This window comes from Thamnophis sirtalis, unplaced genomic scaffold, assembly GCF_051295495.1.
Source record: "Thamnophis sirtalis isolate CommonGarterSnake01/CBP01778 unplaced genomic scaffold, rThaSir2_p1.2 scaffold_3, whole genome shotgun sequence".
Classification (NCBI taxonomy): Eukaryota; Metazoa; Chordata; class Lepidosauria; order Squamata; family Natricidae; genus Thamnophis; species Thamnophis sirtalis.
In genome coordinates, this window is record NW_028261383.1 from 70,231,200 (window position 1) to 70,247,798 (window position 16,599).

The following is a 16,599-nucleotide window of genomic DNA, read 5'->3' on the forward strand; positions in this document are numbered from 1 at the left end:
CAAATAGAAATCCCAATGGAAGTATTATTTTGGCTAAAATATTCATTTGACTTTAGTTGTCTATTTTCCAAAAGTTCCTCCACTCAATATCTGCATTTCTTCAGCTTAGCTCAAACAAAAAAAAAATGTTTCTTTCAAAGGACAGGTGTAAACAAAAATATTTAGATTATAAGACTTTTAGGACAACCCAGAGCCTGGGGAAAAAGCAAAACAGGGAATCTTGTAATTGTGTTGTGTTTTTCTCTTTAGAAAACCAGAAAAAGGAATCCAGTATCTGATCGACAGAGGTTTTGTGCCAGATACACCTGTTGGAGTTGCCCATTTCCTTTTACAGAGAAAAGGTCTCAGCAGACAAATGATCGGAGAGTTCCTGGGAAATCGGCAAAAGCAATTTAACAGGGATGTTTTAGAGTAAGTAACATATAAAATTCTTATTACATGTTTAAGTATGTGTTACATTAAAAAAAAGCTGATGCTCTCAGTGTCTTGTGTTTAAGGCAAAAGTAATTGTTCTTCTTTTATTTTTAAATATCCCAGGATCACTTAATCAGTGAGATTGGCAGCTTATAAATGTATATACATTTAATGTAAATAAATAAAACAAAATTAAGGTAAAGAAATCGTTCCATTTACTATTGCATCCATGCATGCCTCTCAGCAGGACCAATGCAGATGCAGGTATAGAAAGGATTTGTTTTCTTTGCTGTTTTGCACTGTATGATTATTTATTACAAATTTTATTAGCTTATTGAAATAAAAAAATTCAAAGAAAAATGAAAATAATGAGAAAGTTGGGGAGGAAAAAGAGAAGAGGAAGACTTCTAGGATAAAAGGGAAAAGAAAAAGAAAAGCATTGACTTCCAACTCTTTTTAGCACTGAATAATTTAGAATAAGATAATAACATAAGACTTCAACTTTTTATTTTCACATAGTAATATATATTAGCCATTTCTATAACAACAAACTGATCTAATCATCAAAACCCAAACAAAGTTTCATTGTTTTCTGCCTCGAGCACAAAATTCAGAAGTGGTTTCCAATTAAAAACAAAGTTAGTTGTATTCTTTTCTTTAATTAAAGCATCTCTTCTAACCCCATCAGCCTTTGCAGCCAAATTTATGATTGTTTAAAATAAATAGGCACAGGTTCATCCAGTTGCAAAATGGTGTGGGGTTTTTTTTGTTTTTTGAAGCAAAATGTGGTTTTCTTTCTTTAAAAAGTGACAGGCTTTGATTATATCAGTCAACATTGCTGTATATAATGATTGGAGCTAACCAATCATATTTGCTGCCAGTCTCAAAATGCTAACAATACCATGAACCAGACAGTGCTCTCTCCTGTTGATCAGTGGGAAAGTGCAAAGAACAGTCAGTCAGTGGCCTGTTCCAAGGTGTTCCTGTTCTGTAACAACATTAATGTGTGCACACACACACACACAATTCTAACATACATCCCCTCCACCTTTTCAATAAATATATTCCTTAAATATACTCATTTACCTCACCAAAACTGTGAGCAGTGTCTTTAAGAGAAGATTAATTGGCTGAAAAGCAATTCTTCTGGCACTAAAGAGTGCCTCAGAAGTAGCAAAAATTAAATTATATCATGCCAGCTCTTTTGCAACCAGATGTTTTTCCAGGAGCTGCAATCTGTTAACGGAAATGGAAGAGGAGAAGCTGCATTCTAAACAATGACTGTAGATAAGCACCAGATTATAAAACACTAAAACCTATTGTTGGAAATAGATAATACTAGTTCTTTAAGTCTAGAAATTGATACAAAGTAAGAATTCCCATCAGTGGAAAAACAGACCTCCTACAAGTGTTGTGGAATTACAAAAGAATCAGCTTTGCCTTAGTTTCTAATACATTAACACAGAGCCAGAAATAGATTAACTTCACAAGAACAGACAAGTCCACTAGGACTGCAAGAATATGCCAAATACTTAATGAAGCATCATTGTGGAAAATAAAAAGTTCATTTGATGTTGAAGGGATATGAACAGACAATATGTCCTCTCTTGTGGTTTTGTGTGTAGCCAATGAGCCTCTTCATGGCATCTGAACTCTTAGAAGCATACAGTATACTAACTTGTCTCCATGAGATGATTTTCTGGGCTATGAAGCTAAGAATAGTCAAATCTAATTGATTCACCGATAAGAGACCACTAATAAATACCATGGGTAACAAGAAAATTTAAAACCATTCCAGAAGATGATAGTGATGAACTCATTCGCATAATTTTGCCAAGAAAGTTGCATGGAGATGTCTCTAGTCATCTGAGCTTTATTAAGTAGACTTTAGCTTCTTATGCAGTAATTGGGAAATGTAATTTATATTATATGTGAGTCCCTTGCGAGCTCTTCCTGGACTGATACGGCCTATTTGTTTCATAGTTCTCTGAATACTGCAGCAAACTGTACTTAAAAATATCTTGCCTGATCTTTAATCCTTCCTGAAAAAAAATCTATATTTCTGTTCAGATCAATTCCAAAGCTCTATATTTGTAACAGTATCCTTGTAGTTTCAAATGCTGCTGGAGAAACGTATTTAAAACTATCAGATGAAATATTTTGTATAGGAATTGGACTGCATAAAAACACTGATAAACTTTTTATGTTCCTTAAAATTAGGAAAGTTATTTCTTATGCCACTTTTTATTTGCTCTAATTATTCAATTTTTTTTTATCAATTAAACATTGATTACTTTATTCTACTTTTAAGTCACTCAGTAGAGACTGAGCTACTTAAAGCAGTACTGGAATACAGCCAAAACATTAAATTAAATATACCATCACAATCTGCATGTAAATTAATCAGTATTAATTAGCTTATATTTTAGTATTTTACTTTGTGCTGTGGACTTTATGTAGCCAAGAAATATCACTGACATGCTATGGCAGTTCATATTTCCTTCCTTCATATAAATGTCAGAACTTTTTTAAAAAACAAAATTAATTAGATATTAAATGCCACTCAAAGTTTATGATAGCTACATCCTAGCTTAGTTTTTATTTAACTATCTGTATTTATTTTATGCATTACTACCATAGCTAATTAGGTTGTAAGAGAAATTTTCCAATGACTAAAGTGCAAAATAGTAAATAAGAATAGATTAGAAACTAATTTGACAATCAGGCATTCCATTAACTGTTTAATGGCTGACCCCAATCATGCCAAATATATAATCAAGATAAATGCAATCCTGACAGTATCTTTAATGACATTTTATGAACCCTTCATTCAAAAACTGGTTCTCATTTGCCTTATCTTGGTTGTGGGTTCATACAAATTATAGCATTTTAGGAAAATCCCATGTCAAAAGAAAGAACAGAGAGATCTTAGAAACCAACAATATTTTGGATAAGGGTAAACTTTGTGAGGAAAAAAATTGGGCCTCATGAAAGCAGGCTGTACAGACCAATTTTGATTTAAACTCAAAACCTGCAGAAACAAGAGTATCCTCATGCAAATAATCAAAAGACTTAATGCATATTCAAAACTGCAGGATTTACAAGAAAAAAATTACCTGAGGAGTATTGATCTACTCAGAAGATACTATCTTATTGGTCCTGAATAGACTTGCATTCTTAACTGCATTAGACATATTCCAGTTTTATTGTAAGTGAATATTTTTATATAAGGATATTTGTCTGAGACAAAGCCAATGATAGACATATTCATATTTTGCATATTCTCTTGGATCAATTGACTATTTAAATTTTGACCAGATTTGGAATTAAATGCGATTAAAGTCGTCACTTATAAAGCCCTTCATGGTATTGGACCTGGGTACTTGAGAGACCGCCTGCTGCCAATTACCTCCCAAAGACCCATTAGATCACACAGGGTTGGCCTCCTCCGGGTTCCGTCTACCAGCCAATGCCATCTGGCTACTACCCGGGGGAGGGCCTTCTCTGTGGCAGCGCCGGCCCTTTGGAACAAACTCCCCGCAGAAATTTGGACCCTCACCTCTCTCCAGGCCTTCTGAAAAGCCGTTAAAACCTGGCTGTGTCGGCAGGCCTGGGGTTGATGAATTCCCTTCCCCTCTCGATTGTGTGTCTGTTGGTTATTTTAAATGCTTGTATTTGTAGTTCTTGTGTTTCCCTTCCCCTCTTGGGTTTGTGAGCCGCTCTGAGTCCCGCTGGGAATAGGGCGGCATATAAATAAAATGAAACCTAAACCTAATTTGACTCAGCCCTTTTAGACTAGAGCTTTGATTGTTATGTAACTATTGTCAACTCTGAAGCAAACCTGGTTGAAGCCATTTTTGCTGCCTCATAGTTGCCACGAACCATGAGAGTGTGTTACTCAGAACGCTGACAACTATGTCTGCTCTGCTGAGTCCAGTGGCTGAGACAGGGCAGTACAGTCCCTACAAGAATCATTGGAAATCAGGTAGCATATAAGGTTTAAACATTGTTATTATTATTACATACCTTTTTGTTTAAATTTAGAACAAAAACCTAATAACACATTTTAGATACCAGTCAATCCAGAGAAATACCAGTGACATCAGCTCATATCAGAGAAGTCTCAGAATTTGTTGCTGACATTTTGTATGACAAACCTGTCATCAACATCATAACTGAATCTCTCATTATTACTTAGCCTTTCTTTGCCAGTCCCCGTCCTGAGATTATAGGAGAAAAAGTAGAAAGCACATCTACCGTGATTTGCTAGTCTGCATTTTATTATAATGGAAATATAAATAAATAATTCATTGTGTGTCCAATAATACTTGGCCAATAAATAAATTCTATTCTGTTCCACTCTACTCCATTCTATTCTATTCTTCTGTAGGCCAGTTAAATTTACAAAAAGAAACCTAGTTCTGGTAAACCAAAATAAATTAATGCTTTCTTTGTTTCAGCTGTGTTGTAGATGAGATGGACTTCTCAGCTATGGAACTGGATGAAGCTCTCAGGAAATTTCAAGCTCATATCCGTGTCCAAGGAGAAGCTCAGAAAGTAGAACGACTCATTGAAGCTTTTAGGTATGACATAGCAAGCTCTAGCAGCTGATTGAAAATTTATAAGTCTCAGGAACAGTGCAGTTGAACATAGTTCTTTTTTAAAAAAAATCAGTTAAAATAAAAAATAGGTATATATGTCCTAAAGGTGCTTTTTCAAGGGGCAGCTTGACTTTCTGGCTTTTCTTTGAAGACCTTTCGCTTCATATCCAAGAAGTTTCTTCAGCTGAAGAAGCTTTAAGAAGCTGAAGAAGCTTCTTGGATGAGAAGCAAAACATCTTCAAAGAAAACCAGAAAGTCCAGTTGCCTCTTGAAAAAGCAGCTTTGAGACAACCATGACCTGGATGACTGAGAATTTCCATAGACATTAGTATATAAGTTGTAATTCCTGGTAGTTTAATTTGGTTTTTCTTTTGTCATTTATTTTAAACTGAAGTACCAGAATGGTACTATTTCAGTTTACACCTTTAAAAAGAAGTTAAATATATAGTCTTAAATTAAAATGCATTGACTTATAGAGTTACTGTGATAAGCAAAGACATTGCTCATTAAAATATATTCAAATGTTCTTTATACTGGTGGAAATGTGGCAAGAAATCTAAAAGTAATAAAGGTATATACCTTCAGGCATTGATTTATAATTGTTAAGTCAATTGTATCATTAAGCAGAGAGAGCAAAATGCTTCTATGACCACAAAACCCAGGTGGCAATCCTGTGGCTATGGTATATAATAGGAATCTATGTTATTACTGCTGTGTTATATGAATAGTTACACTTATTTGATGACTCACTCTGTAAGTTTGTTCTGAAGCAAGGATATTTTACAAGCAACATGGAATACTTTTTATGAATTCTGCTATTCAGTTCACCCAAGTCAGTATTATATATATCCAGTTGACAAATTATGCCTATAATTTGCAATAGTTTTCAAATCACTTAGTATAAAGCACATAAATTCAAATTTTAGTTGTGTTGGTGAAGTGTACAAATTTAGGAAATTGCATAAAATAATACAGTTGTTCTTTTGATATATCAGTAGTCTTTTACTTAATACATTACATTTGAGAGATTTACTAATTATTCTTCAGTATAGACTTGTTATTAGATAAGAAAATAGAATAAAGGAGTAAATACTGTTTTATTTTACATTTTATACTACCAAATGAATAATGATAAGAATCAACTTATCCTTGAATCTCACCTACTATTTTTCTAAAATATCTTTTCTAGCCAGAGATACTGCATCTGCAATCCAGGGGTTGTAAGGCAGTTCAGAAATCCTGACACCATCTTCATTCTTGCCTTTGCGATAATATTATTAAACACAGATATGTATAGTCCAAATGTAAAACCAGAACGTAAAATGAAGCTCGAAGATTTTGTCAAAAATCTAAGAGGTAGGCATAACATGAAGATTTGTCATTATCTAGAGATCTGGGTATATTATATTGCCAACTGTACTGCAACTGTTCAACAAATGTAACCCCATGGCGAGATAGGTGGCAAATAAATTTAATAATAATAAAAGTGTTGAGAGTTTAGCCATTCTATGTCAGAAGCTTTGGAGGAACTAGTTTACCTTACCTCCTCCCTATGAAGGAACTAGTCCACCATACCTGCTTTTGTTTTTCTGGCAGCAGGCCAAGGAACGAAATTAATAGAGCTCATCATTTCAATTTCTGCACCATTCTTGGGTTCCTTCTAGGCCTGAACCCAAGATAGTAATAATTGTCTATCCAATAATTTCCAAATGGTTTGAGTGCTTTTTGACATTATGAGGTGGCTTGGGAATCTATGTGAAGAACAAAGTGTATGTTTGGTGTGTGTGTGTGTTTGTGTGTGTGTAGATACAGGTATATATTCAATAATAAATAAGTTGTTCTTTTTGGACTACAAAGCAGACTTTAAAAATGCTTGGGTTTATTTAAATCAGGAAATGAGAGTGAATAGACTATGGATACTGGTTTGCCTATGAATATCTCACTTGATACTATCCAGATTCATTAATATACAGTGTTTCTTTTGCCCCCACGAAATATGGCTTTGGGCTTATTATAGGGGGAGGGCCTATTGTTTTGGGGTTGCTGGGCAGCTGCTCCCTTGTGAACTGGTTCCTGAAGAGCCGGGCATAGCCTCAGGGGCGAAGCAGCCATGAGGTGACCATGCTCACAAGCTGCCGGATAGAGAGTCTTCCAGACAGAGAGTCTTCCAGCAGCCAGCCCACAACCATAGAGCACACTCCTAGAGCGGCCACTGCTGGAAGACTCGGCAGCTGAGTTTTGGAGTTTGGAAGCTGGAGAAGAAGTTATGCTTGGAGTGCAGCGGGGGCGGAACAGGCGCTCATGCAACCCCCCTCTCCAGCCGGCCAGAGCTTCATGCACTGACCTAGGGGGTATTCCGAATGTGCCAAGCTGTGGGAACTGGGGCAGGGCAGAGTGTCACGTGCTTTGGCGCCTTAGGGATATCCCCTAGGTCAGTGAATGGTGCTCTGCCCGGCTGGAGAGGGGGTTTGCCGGGCGGCTGCTCATGAGCATGGTCACCTCATGGCTGCTTCACCCCTGAGGCTGTGCCTGGCTCTACGGGAGCCAGTTCGCAAGGGAGCAGCCACCCGGCAATTCCCCCTCCGGCCAGGCAGAATGCCACTCCCCAACCTAGCGGTATCCCGAAAGCACCAAGCAATGTGAGCGCCTTTCCCCTCCAGCTTCCGTGGCTTGGCATCTTCAGGATACCGCTAGGTCGGTGAGCAGTGCTCTGCCTGGCCAGGGGGGGGTGTCCAAGGGGCTTATTTTCAGGGGTGGGCTTATATTTTTGCCCACACGAAAAATGAGCAAGGCATTAGGTCTCAGGACAGGTCATATTTTGTGGGAAACATGGTAGCTGACTTAATTTTTTTATTTTTAAAAATTATTGTTATTGAAATTTTAGTAATAGTAATTGCTACTTGTACTAGTAAATAGTAACCATGAAAGTAGTAATAAAATACTATATGAACTAAACTCAAAAAAGAGAAAATAATAAAGAAAGAGAAAGTAGAATGTTCAAGAAAAGAGGGGGAAAGGAAAAAAGAAGGAGGAAAATATAAGGAAAAACAGCAATATTTAAAGAAGTAATTTTCAATCTTCAACACAAACAAATTTAGTAATTCCTCACCCCCTCCCCTATAGGGTAACATTCAAGTTTCTTTTCTTTCTGTAACTTATCCCTTATCAATACACAAATAATAAATCATTAACATTTCAGTCCTGGTGCTAGAAAAAATTCTGTAAAAATTCCCAGATTTCTATAGAAACGTGTCTTAATTTAATTTTGGTCAAACAAACCAATTGTATATTCCTTCTTTTTGATTCTAGCAATCTACAAGAAATCTAGGATTTGATCTGTCTTCACATTTTTTATACATTTCTCCCAGGCTTCTTTAATGCTTTATCAAACCTCTTTTATAAATCCAGCAAGGTGTCATTATCCGGGTCATTCCCTTGGTTTATCATTTTTATTTCCATTACAGTTCCCTTTTAACTGTCATATCTATTTTATAATCCACAATTATTTTATTTTCCTATATTTCAACAATATAGGGTGTTTCAGCTCTTTATCTTGTAGATATTCTAAGATATTCTCTTTCACAATAGTCATTTCTTTTTTAACATATTTTGGACACACATAAAAATAAACTTCAGTACTGACATTGTAGCTGCTAGTTTTCTGGCTCCATTCTTTGAATATCTCCTGAAGTATTTCCAGTGTCACATCATTTTCTGTCATTTCTTCCCAATACTGACCAAAGACAAAAGACAAGCCTGTCTTAACCCAAACTTTATTATCTTTTTATAAATAACTCAGGGTACCAAATATACCTAATGCTGCTTCTTTTTCCTATTTTCCCCCCAAAAACAATCCTGAGAGGAGAGTCGGCTGACAGAGTGACTGGCCCAAAGTTACTCGGTTGGCTTTCAAAGCTAAGGGAGTAATAGATCTTGCAATTTCCTGGCACCTTAACCACTAGACCAGATTGGCTTTCTTTCTTTTTTTCTTTTTTTTCCCTTTTAGGCCATGAATCTTAAATGTCCTTTAGTATCCAGTTTCTGAAATCATAAAATCTTGGATTTCTGTTATGACTTAAAATAGATTAAACAATTTATTTCCCACAAAGGTGCTCTTTATTTATATAATTATATCTAACTTTCTATAGAAAAAAATTCTAATATCACAAATTTGTCTGTACCCTTAACTTTATTGGATTAAAGTATTATTTAGCTTTTTGATATTTATTTCACTTTCTTTAAACTCTTAGGTTTATAGCTAAGTTTTCTTTTATTCTGGAATGAAGGCAAATTTACCATGTGACTTCGCAAGCTTGTAATTTTGAAGATCTTTATTAACCTTAAGATGGTTAATTAGTTCAAAGTTATTAGAAATTGTGATTAGCATGCCAAGTGTCCATAAAAAGATTTTTTTGCAATTGAGAGTAGAGTGGTTTTCCTTTGTCTTCCAATGCTTAAACCCATGGAAAAGTTTCCTTTTGAGGAACAGCTGTCCAGAGTTCCATGGGACAAATCTACTCACTGATCTTTTGTTGTTTCTACTCATTCAGAGATGTGCTAACTTGCCATTTGTCACCTGGAAGTCTGGCTTTTAAAAAAAAGTTTATTTAAAATAAATAGTTAATCTATCTGTAGCCAAATACATTATCCTTACCTCACTGTTAAACAACATGGTGGTGAATGTGTGGATAATTCCATAGCCATAATGTCTGTAAACTATTTCTTCTATGCTAATATCAGTACATACCTATTCCAGATTATTTGTTTATGTGAACAGTGTGTTAATGCAATTTATAGTAGAAATATTATCAATGTTTGTTATCGAGGTTCAGTACAGTAATTAATGCTGCCATTAAACTATACAGCTGCAAATGGGTATTCAACAGTAGTAGTTATCAAATATTGTTCATTTTTGCATTCCATAAACTATGCTTCTAACTATAACTATCTGTACATGTTGCAGAAAGAAATACACATTAAATTAAGTAATCAGAGGACCAAGAAATATTTTACGAAGTTATCTGTCTTTCATAATGAATCATGATCTCTGTGCCAAATAGATCTAGATAGGACTTTGTTAATATCATACAATATATTATCATTGAAATGGCCAGAGAAATAGAGAATAAGAAAAGGGTGTCTTTTTTGGTCTAAACTTTTTAAAAATCATGTCAATAGAAATTAGCACTTTTATGTCAACATTCCAGTATTTTATACTGATGTGACAGTTTTCTGGAAATAACAGAATAGAAACAAGCTTGAGGGCTGCAGAGTAGTCATTTCTGTGGAGTCCTTAGTGCTGACTGGGCTTGGTCATTTTCTTGCAAAAGTTTCATTACCAAACTAAATAATATCATAAACAACATCTGCATACCATTCAAAAGAGACAATCAAAAAGCTAGAAGACTTTCTCACCAGCAACCAATGCCCTAATGAGCAGAGATTAACATCAAGATTAATATTAAACCAACAATCAAAAAGCAAACAATATTCCAATTAAGGAACTACCAACTCAGACAAACAAGCTCAGCTGGTAGTTGGTAGTTTACCCAGTTGGCTGAGGAAACAACAGCCCAATATAGGAACCACCAAGACCATTCCCACCAACAGTGACAGGGAAAGTCACTTGTATATATAAAATGAGAGCAAACCCTATTGTATATCAGCACTGACATTCCTTATCTAGTTTGGTAATTAGACATTTGCAAGAAAACAATCAAGCTCAGAGAGTACTAAGAACCCTGCTTGTTCACCCTGATTTACAAATTTTCTATCATACGGTACCTATTTCTGTTTTATATCATTTCTGGGACAGGATCAAATAATATTTATTGGACCCTAAATAATAACTACTTTTAAAAGGAATCAGTTGAAAGCGGGCTTTGTCTCCATATTTTCTTCAGGTTTTTGCAAAGACTCAGATTACTAGACAAGATGCACCATTAGTCTTAAATAAAAGGGTTTTTATCCTCTTACATTTGATTGCTGTAGATTCACAGTCAATAATTAAATGTGAATGGAACACCTAATTTGCCTATTTCTGTTTAACAATGGAAATGTTACCATATCAATAAGCTTTCTGCCTGTTTTTTCATTGCAAAAATGGCTGTTTGTAGTATGATATAAAGAAATCCAGGCTTTAATTGGCATAATGGTAATCTTAGCAGCCAGGACCTCCTTTGTGGTTGATATTCCAGACAAATGTATTTATTTATTAAATTTCTATGCCACCCATCTCCTGTACAAGGTGACTCATAGTATCCCAATGAGATATTATCTTTGGTTTGGGGTTATATGAAAGATAATATAATGAAAGTCAAAGATGGCACATGTATTAATCAGCAATAATCACAATCACTTTTCCAGGCGTTGATGATGGTGAAGATATTCCACGAGAGATGCTTATCGGGATTTATGAGAGAATCCGAAAACGGGAACTCAAGACCAATGAAGATCATGTATCACAGGTCCAAAAGGTTGAAAAGCTCATAGTAGGAAAAAAGCCAGTAAGTTTCTTTTATGGATAATATTATGCATAAAGTTAGACTGGATTTTCTCAGAATGTTGCCAGAATATTTCAGGACAATGAGAATCTTCTAAAAAAAAACCACCATGATATGTTTATAATCATAAAGTAAAAAATGGAAGAAAAATGAATAACCTTGTACTAATAGTGTATTACAGTACTTTTACACATAGCAGGATTTGGATTTCATGCTTTTGAAAGAATGGTTGGGCCTGAATGGAACAACTAAAAGTCCAGCTTTATAAAAAAAGAGCAAGAGTAAACCGTAGAACTGTGAGCTTCTTTCTCCTCTGGCTTGCCTTTGATGGATGCTTTCACTTCGACTTCAGATTTGATTGATTGTTGATAAAGTGCTGTCAAGTTGGTGTCATTTCTTATTAACGAGATAGAGAGATTTTTTCCTAGGATTATCCTACTATATCCTGGCCTTTTAAATCTTAGTTAAATTTCCCCCCCCCCCCCGTTAATCTAAATGGTGATTTGAAATCTACAACAAACCATAGTTAACATTAACTAGCCTTTTTCTGGTTTCTGAAGATGTTATGTCAAGTTACAATTATTCTAAAATATTATATTGTTGCATTTCCTGTGCATGGGAACAGGGAGAAAGATTAGAGAGGAATTTGCTGAGGGAAGCACATAGTGAGAGTCCTGGTTTCTGTTTGAAAACCTACCTGGCAAAATGAAAGGAATGGTTCTTTTTCATTACATTCATTGAAATTCAAAATGCAGCACCAATGTAAAAAGTATGTCCCCCAGTCCTAGAAAAATGGTCTAGCCCAAGGGTGTCATATTCACATCATTATGGCAGCATCACCTGACATATTGGGACTTTTTCCCCCTTCACTAAACTGAACATGGGCATGGCCAGTGTGTTTGGTCTAGCCTGTCTTCAGAGAAATTCTGGGTGATATAGCCCGTGCTTCTGTTGAAGCACTTTGGAATTGATCATATCAGGAAATATAAATAATACAAATGTATATGTTTGAAATGGTTACAACTGTATTCTGCTATTTTAATTAAGTCTGCTGACTTAATTGTCCATAGAGCTTAAATGACTATATCAGCTGGCATCAAGGAAGTGATCTTTCAGAATAAAAGAATAATAGAATAACAGAGTTGGAAGGGACCTTGGAGGTTTTCTAGTCAAACCTAAAGTAAACCCTATAGCAGGGAACCCTATATCATTTCAGACAAGTGATTATCCAATCTCTTCTAAAAACCTCCAGTGTTGGAGCAACCATAACTTCTAGAGATAAGTCTGATTAATTGTTCTAACTATAAGGAAATTTCTCCTTAGTTCTAGTTGATCTTTTCCTTAATTAGTTTTCACCCATTGCTTCTTGTCATGCTTTTGAGTGCTTTGGAGAATAGTTTGACTCCCTCTTCTTTGTGGCAGCCCCTCAGATATTGGAATACTGCTATCATGTCTCCTATAGTCCTTCTTTTCATTAAACCAGTCATACCCAATTCCTGCAACAGTTTTTCACATGTTTTAGCCTTTAGTCCCCTAATCCTTCTTTGTTTCTCTTCTTTGCACTCTTTCTAGAAACATCCTGCATGCAAATCCATGGTATATATTTTGCTTTGAGAGTATATAATTGGTTTTCTGCAATAACAGCTTCTCCTCTGAGTTGGAGGCTCTCTTAATTATCTCTTTGAGTTTTCTTTTTGAAGTTCCACTATACAATAGTTTTAGGTCTTCTACATATAGGAAACTCAAGCAATAAAAATTATTTCTACCTCATTAAATAAACTTTACCTGAGCAACTCAAAGATACTAATAACAAAAAAAATTCCCCTGTGTTTTTGGAACAGAAGGAAGCTGTAAAGAAATGTCCACGTTTGTCTATTTTTGGTATATCTCAGATAAACAACAAGGTGGTCCCCAAGCTTGGCAACTGTAAGACTTGTGGACTTCAATTCCCAGAGTTCTCCAGCCAACCACAAATCTTAAAGTTGCCAAGTTTGAAGACCTCTGATTCTGTCAAGATGCTATTGCCATAAATACTAAAAATGTCACTTCAAAAGCAAAAATGTTATAATTCAAGTTTTCAATTATTTCATATTTCTAACAGTGTTTTGGTGATTTGTACAATCTCTACAATCAATATTATAGAAATGGTTATTTTGCAAACATTTAATCATAATAAGACTGAAATATTTGCTTGATAAGGTACAATATTGTGTTTTTCTGAAGTTTAATTATATTTTTCTGTCTTTTACCATAGATTGGATCTCTACATCATGGGCTTGGTTGTGTAAGTGTTTGTTTTCATTTTTTATATATTCAATAGGCAGATCTTACCATAATTTTAGAAAATTGCCCTTTATAAACTTGAATATTATATACTTATTGGTACAGTATTCTAGTTAGTACATAGAAAAAACTGAATCACTAATCTAATAAAATATTTCTGTTATACAAATGGAGTTGATTAGTGCTTTCTATGTAGGATTCAGAGGGAAAGGGAAAAATAAATTACAAGTTATTTGCAAAGGGCAGCCTTATAAATTTCAGGGAAATTGGTTATAATATGTTGCATTTCTGTTTCTGATTTATAGGTTCTGTCTCTCCCACATCGGCGACTTGTTTGTTACTGTAGGCTTTTTGAAGTCCCAGATCCAAATAAACCTCAGAAGCTTGGATTACACCAGCGAGAAATATTTTTATTTAATGATCTCCTTGTGGTATGTGCAACATAATTTATATTATTTTATTATAAGGCAGAACCATTATTAAGCAAGAAAGCTTTCTGTATCCCTGGTAGATAAGGTACAAATGTACAACTAAATTGGATCTCAGAGTTCCTGTCTATAATCTAGCAGACCAGAGCTGCATACATCCAGCTCTTAATTTGTGTGTGTGTGTGTGTGTGTGTGTGTGTATGTTTTATTTGTGCTGATAAATAAATAATATTTATATTTTATAATAAAATATATTTATTTATCAGCACAAATAAAAAAAACACAAATATAACAAAGACAACAGTAAAAATATTGGGTTTCTGTCGTGATGGACTCTTGTGACGAGCCGATTGACAGATGATGGAAGCAGTTAGCTTCCTCCCATAATTGGGGCTTACCAGGAGTTGTAAAAATCTAATATGTATGTATGTGTGTATGTATGTATGTATGTATGTATGTATGTATGTATGTATGTATGTATGTATATTTAAAAACCCTCTGAAATCTTCACAGTAGGCTGCTTGGTGGACTGGACTCAATCCTTCCCCTCTAAAGTAATTGCTTGTCAATACATTTTACCTATTAAATGGAGGGACAAGAAAGGAGCTTCCTCTGATTCAGGCGTCCTGCGGGTAAAGATAACACTGCCTAAAAAAAATCTGTTCACAGAGGCAGTCAGCTACCTTGGTGATCCCTGGCTAACACGTGCCATACCCTAAATAAATAACCTATTAAAAGCAATATGTATATTACTGAGTTAACCTTGTTCTCACACACTTAACACAATGCACATTCATCAATGGTACAAGAGCATTAATCTCCCACAAAAAGGAATGAATTGAGTATTCTGGGTTTAATTAATTATACTTTGCTTTCTTATGAGAGAAAATGGTATAAATTGGTACATATCAGGATTCTCAAATGCTCCATTCTTTTATTAAAGTTTTACTACTATTTGAAACAATATTAAACATGCAGGAGTAATAGGATCATAGAAATTTTTGCCATTTAAAATGGCATAATTCTATGCATTCTTAGTGGCATTGTAACTCTTGTTATTGCTCAAGACTTGCCTAACCAGCTGTATTCTAAAAAGAGTATCTTTTCCAACTCTTTCCTTGATTATATAAGTATGGCATTAAGACAGAATTAATATTTAGAATGCTTGTTGATGTGCAGTACCCAAATGTGATCTATATTATTTAAGATATGTATTACAAAGTAAATCTAGAAGTCTCATACTTTAGTTATATAATATTGTTCTTTATTTTTCTTGATTTGTCTGTTAATATTTTTAGGTCACTAAAATTTTTCAAAAGAAGAAAAATTCTGTCACATATAGTTTTCGACAGTCCTTTACCCTCTATGGAATGCAAGTTCTCCTTTTTGAGAATCAGTGTAAGTCTATTTATCTGATTTGAAAATTCATTGTAAATCATTTTAAGAATGAATATATCTTTTAGTTAGATGGCCATAAGTAAAACATGAATGGAGACTATAGTCAAGCAGAAGTAACAAAAGGTATAGAGAAAATACTGTATATTTATTTTTATAAGGGATCTTAGCTCATAATGGAAATGATTCATATATATATATTGAAAATGTGATAAATGCAACATCTTTATCTCACTATGGAAATAAATTAATTGACTGCTCGGGCTTCCAAAATTAACATTTGGAATTTATACAGTAATCCATAATATCTTTTCCAAATGCTAAATCATAGCACACTTAGAAAAAATACATACACTGTAGGCTATGCTTAAATGGTATTTAAACTTAAAAACTATTTTAACAGAGAAGCATTATTGAACAAACTAAGTTTATTAAGTGATTTGGATTATACTTAATGCAGAAAGAATGAATTTGAAACAATAATCCTGAACACTGTTAAAATGTATTGTTATTTGATCCATTCTAAAGCAGAGTCATTTATATTGTCCAGAATATAGCATTATAGCCAGTGGTGGGTTTCAAATCCCAGTTGGAACGGGTCCAGTGATGTCCTCATGGACGTGTGCAGTGCGCGCATGCATTTTAGCGCCTCTGCGACACTCCAGCTGCATACAGCGCCATGTGCAGAAGCCTTAAAACACAGGTAAAGAGCTCAGGCGGGCAGGTAGGCCCTCTGGAGCACCGTACCGGAACAGTATCTGGTGCTCCGGGCTGGCTCCGGTATGCCTGTACCGGGGTGTACTGTCTGCAACCCACCACTGATTATAGCAGAATTTAGCAATTCAGTGAAAGATTTGAAGTTAGATTTTAATGACACATTTTCCTTTGGTTGCCTCTCTGATAAAGCCATAATGAGATATGTAGTGCCAAAACAAGACAGTTATTAACTGTACAAATTAATAAGGTTTCCCATCT

The 16,599-nt window shown here is 34.9% G+C and overlaps 1 protein-coding gene across 13 annotated transcripts in view; it reads left to right on the forward strand.

Annotated features, from left to right (window-relative positions):
- Positions 1-16,599, forward strand: part of IQSEC1 (IQ motif and Sec7 domain ArfGEF 1) — a 307,267-nt gene that overhangs the window by 269,600 nt on the left and 21,068 nt on the right. For all 13 annotated transcript variants that reach the window (XM_087709086.1, XM_087709092.1, XM_087709094.1 and 10 more), the window contains 7 exons: positions 250-411; positions 4,875-4,997; positions 6,205-6,371; positions 11,382-11,521; positions 13,773-13,802; positions 14,107-14,232; positions 15,528-15,627. In XM_087709086.1, the coding sequence (XP_087565212.1) occupies positions 250-411; positions 4,875-4,997; positions 6,205-6,371; positions 11,382-11,521; positions 13,773-13,802; positions 14,107-14,232; positions 15,528-15,627 (848 nt within the window). The remainder of the gene's footprint in view (positions 1-249; positions 412-4,874; positions 4,998-6,204; positions 6,372-11,381; positions 11,522-13,772; positions 13,803-14,106; positions 14,233-15,527; positions 15,628-16,599) is intronic.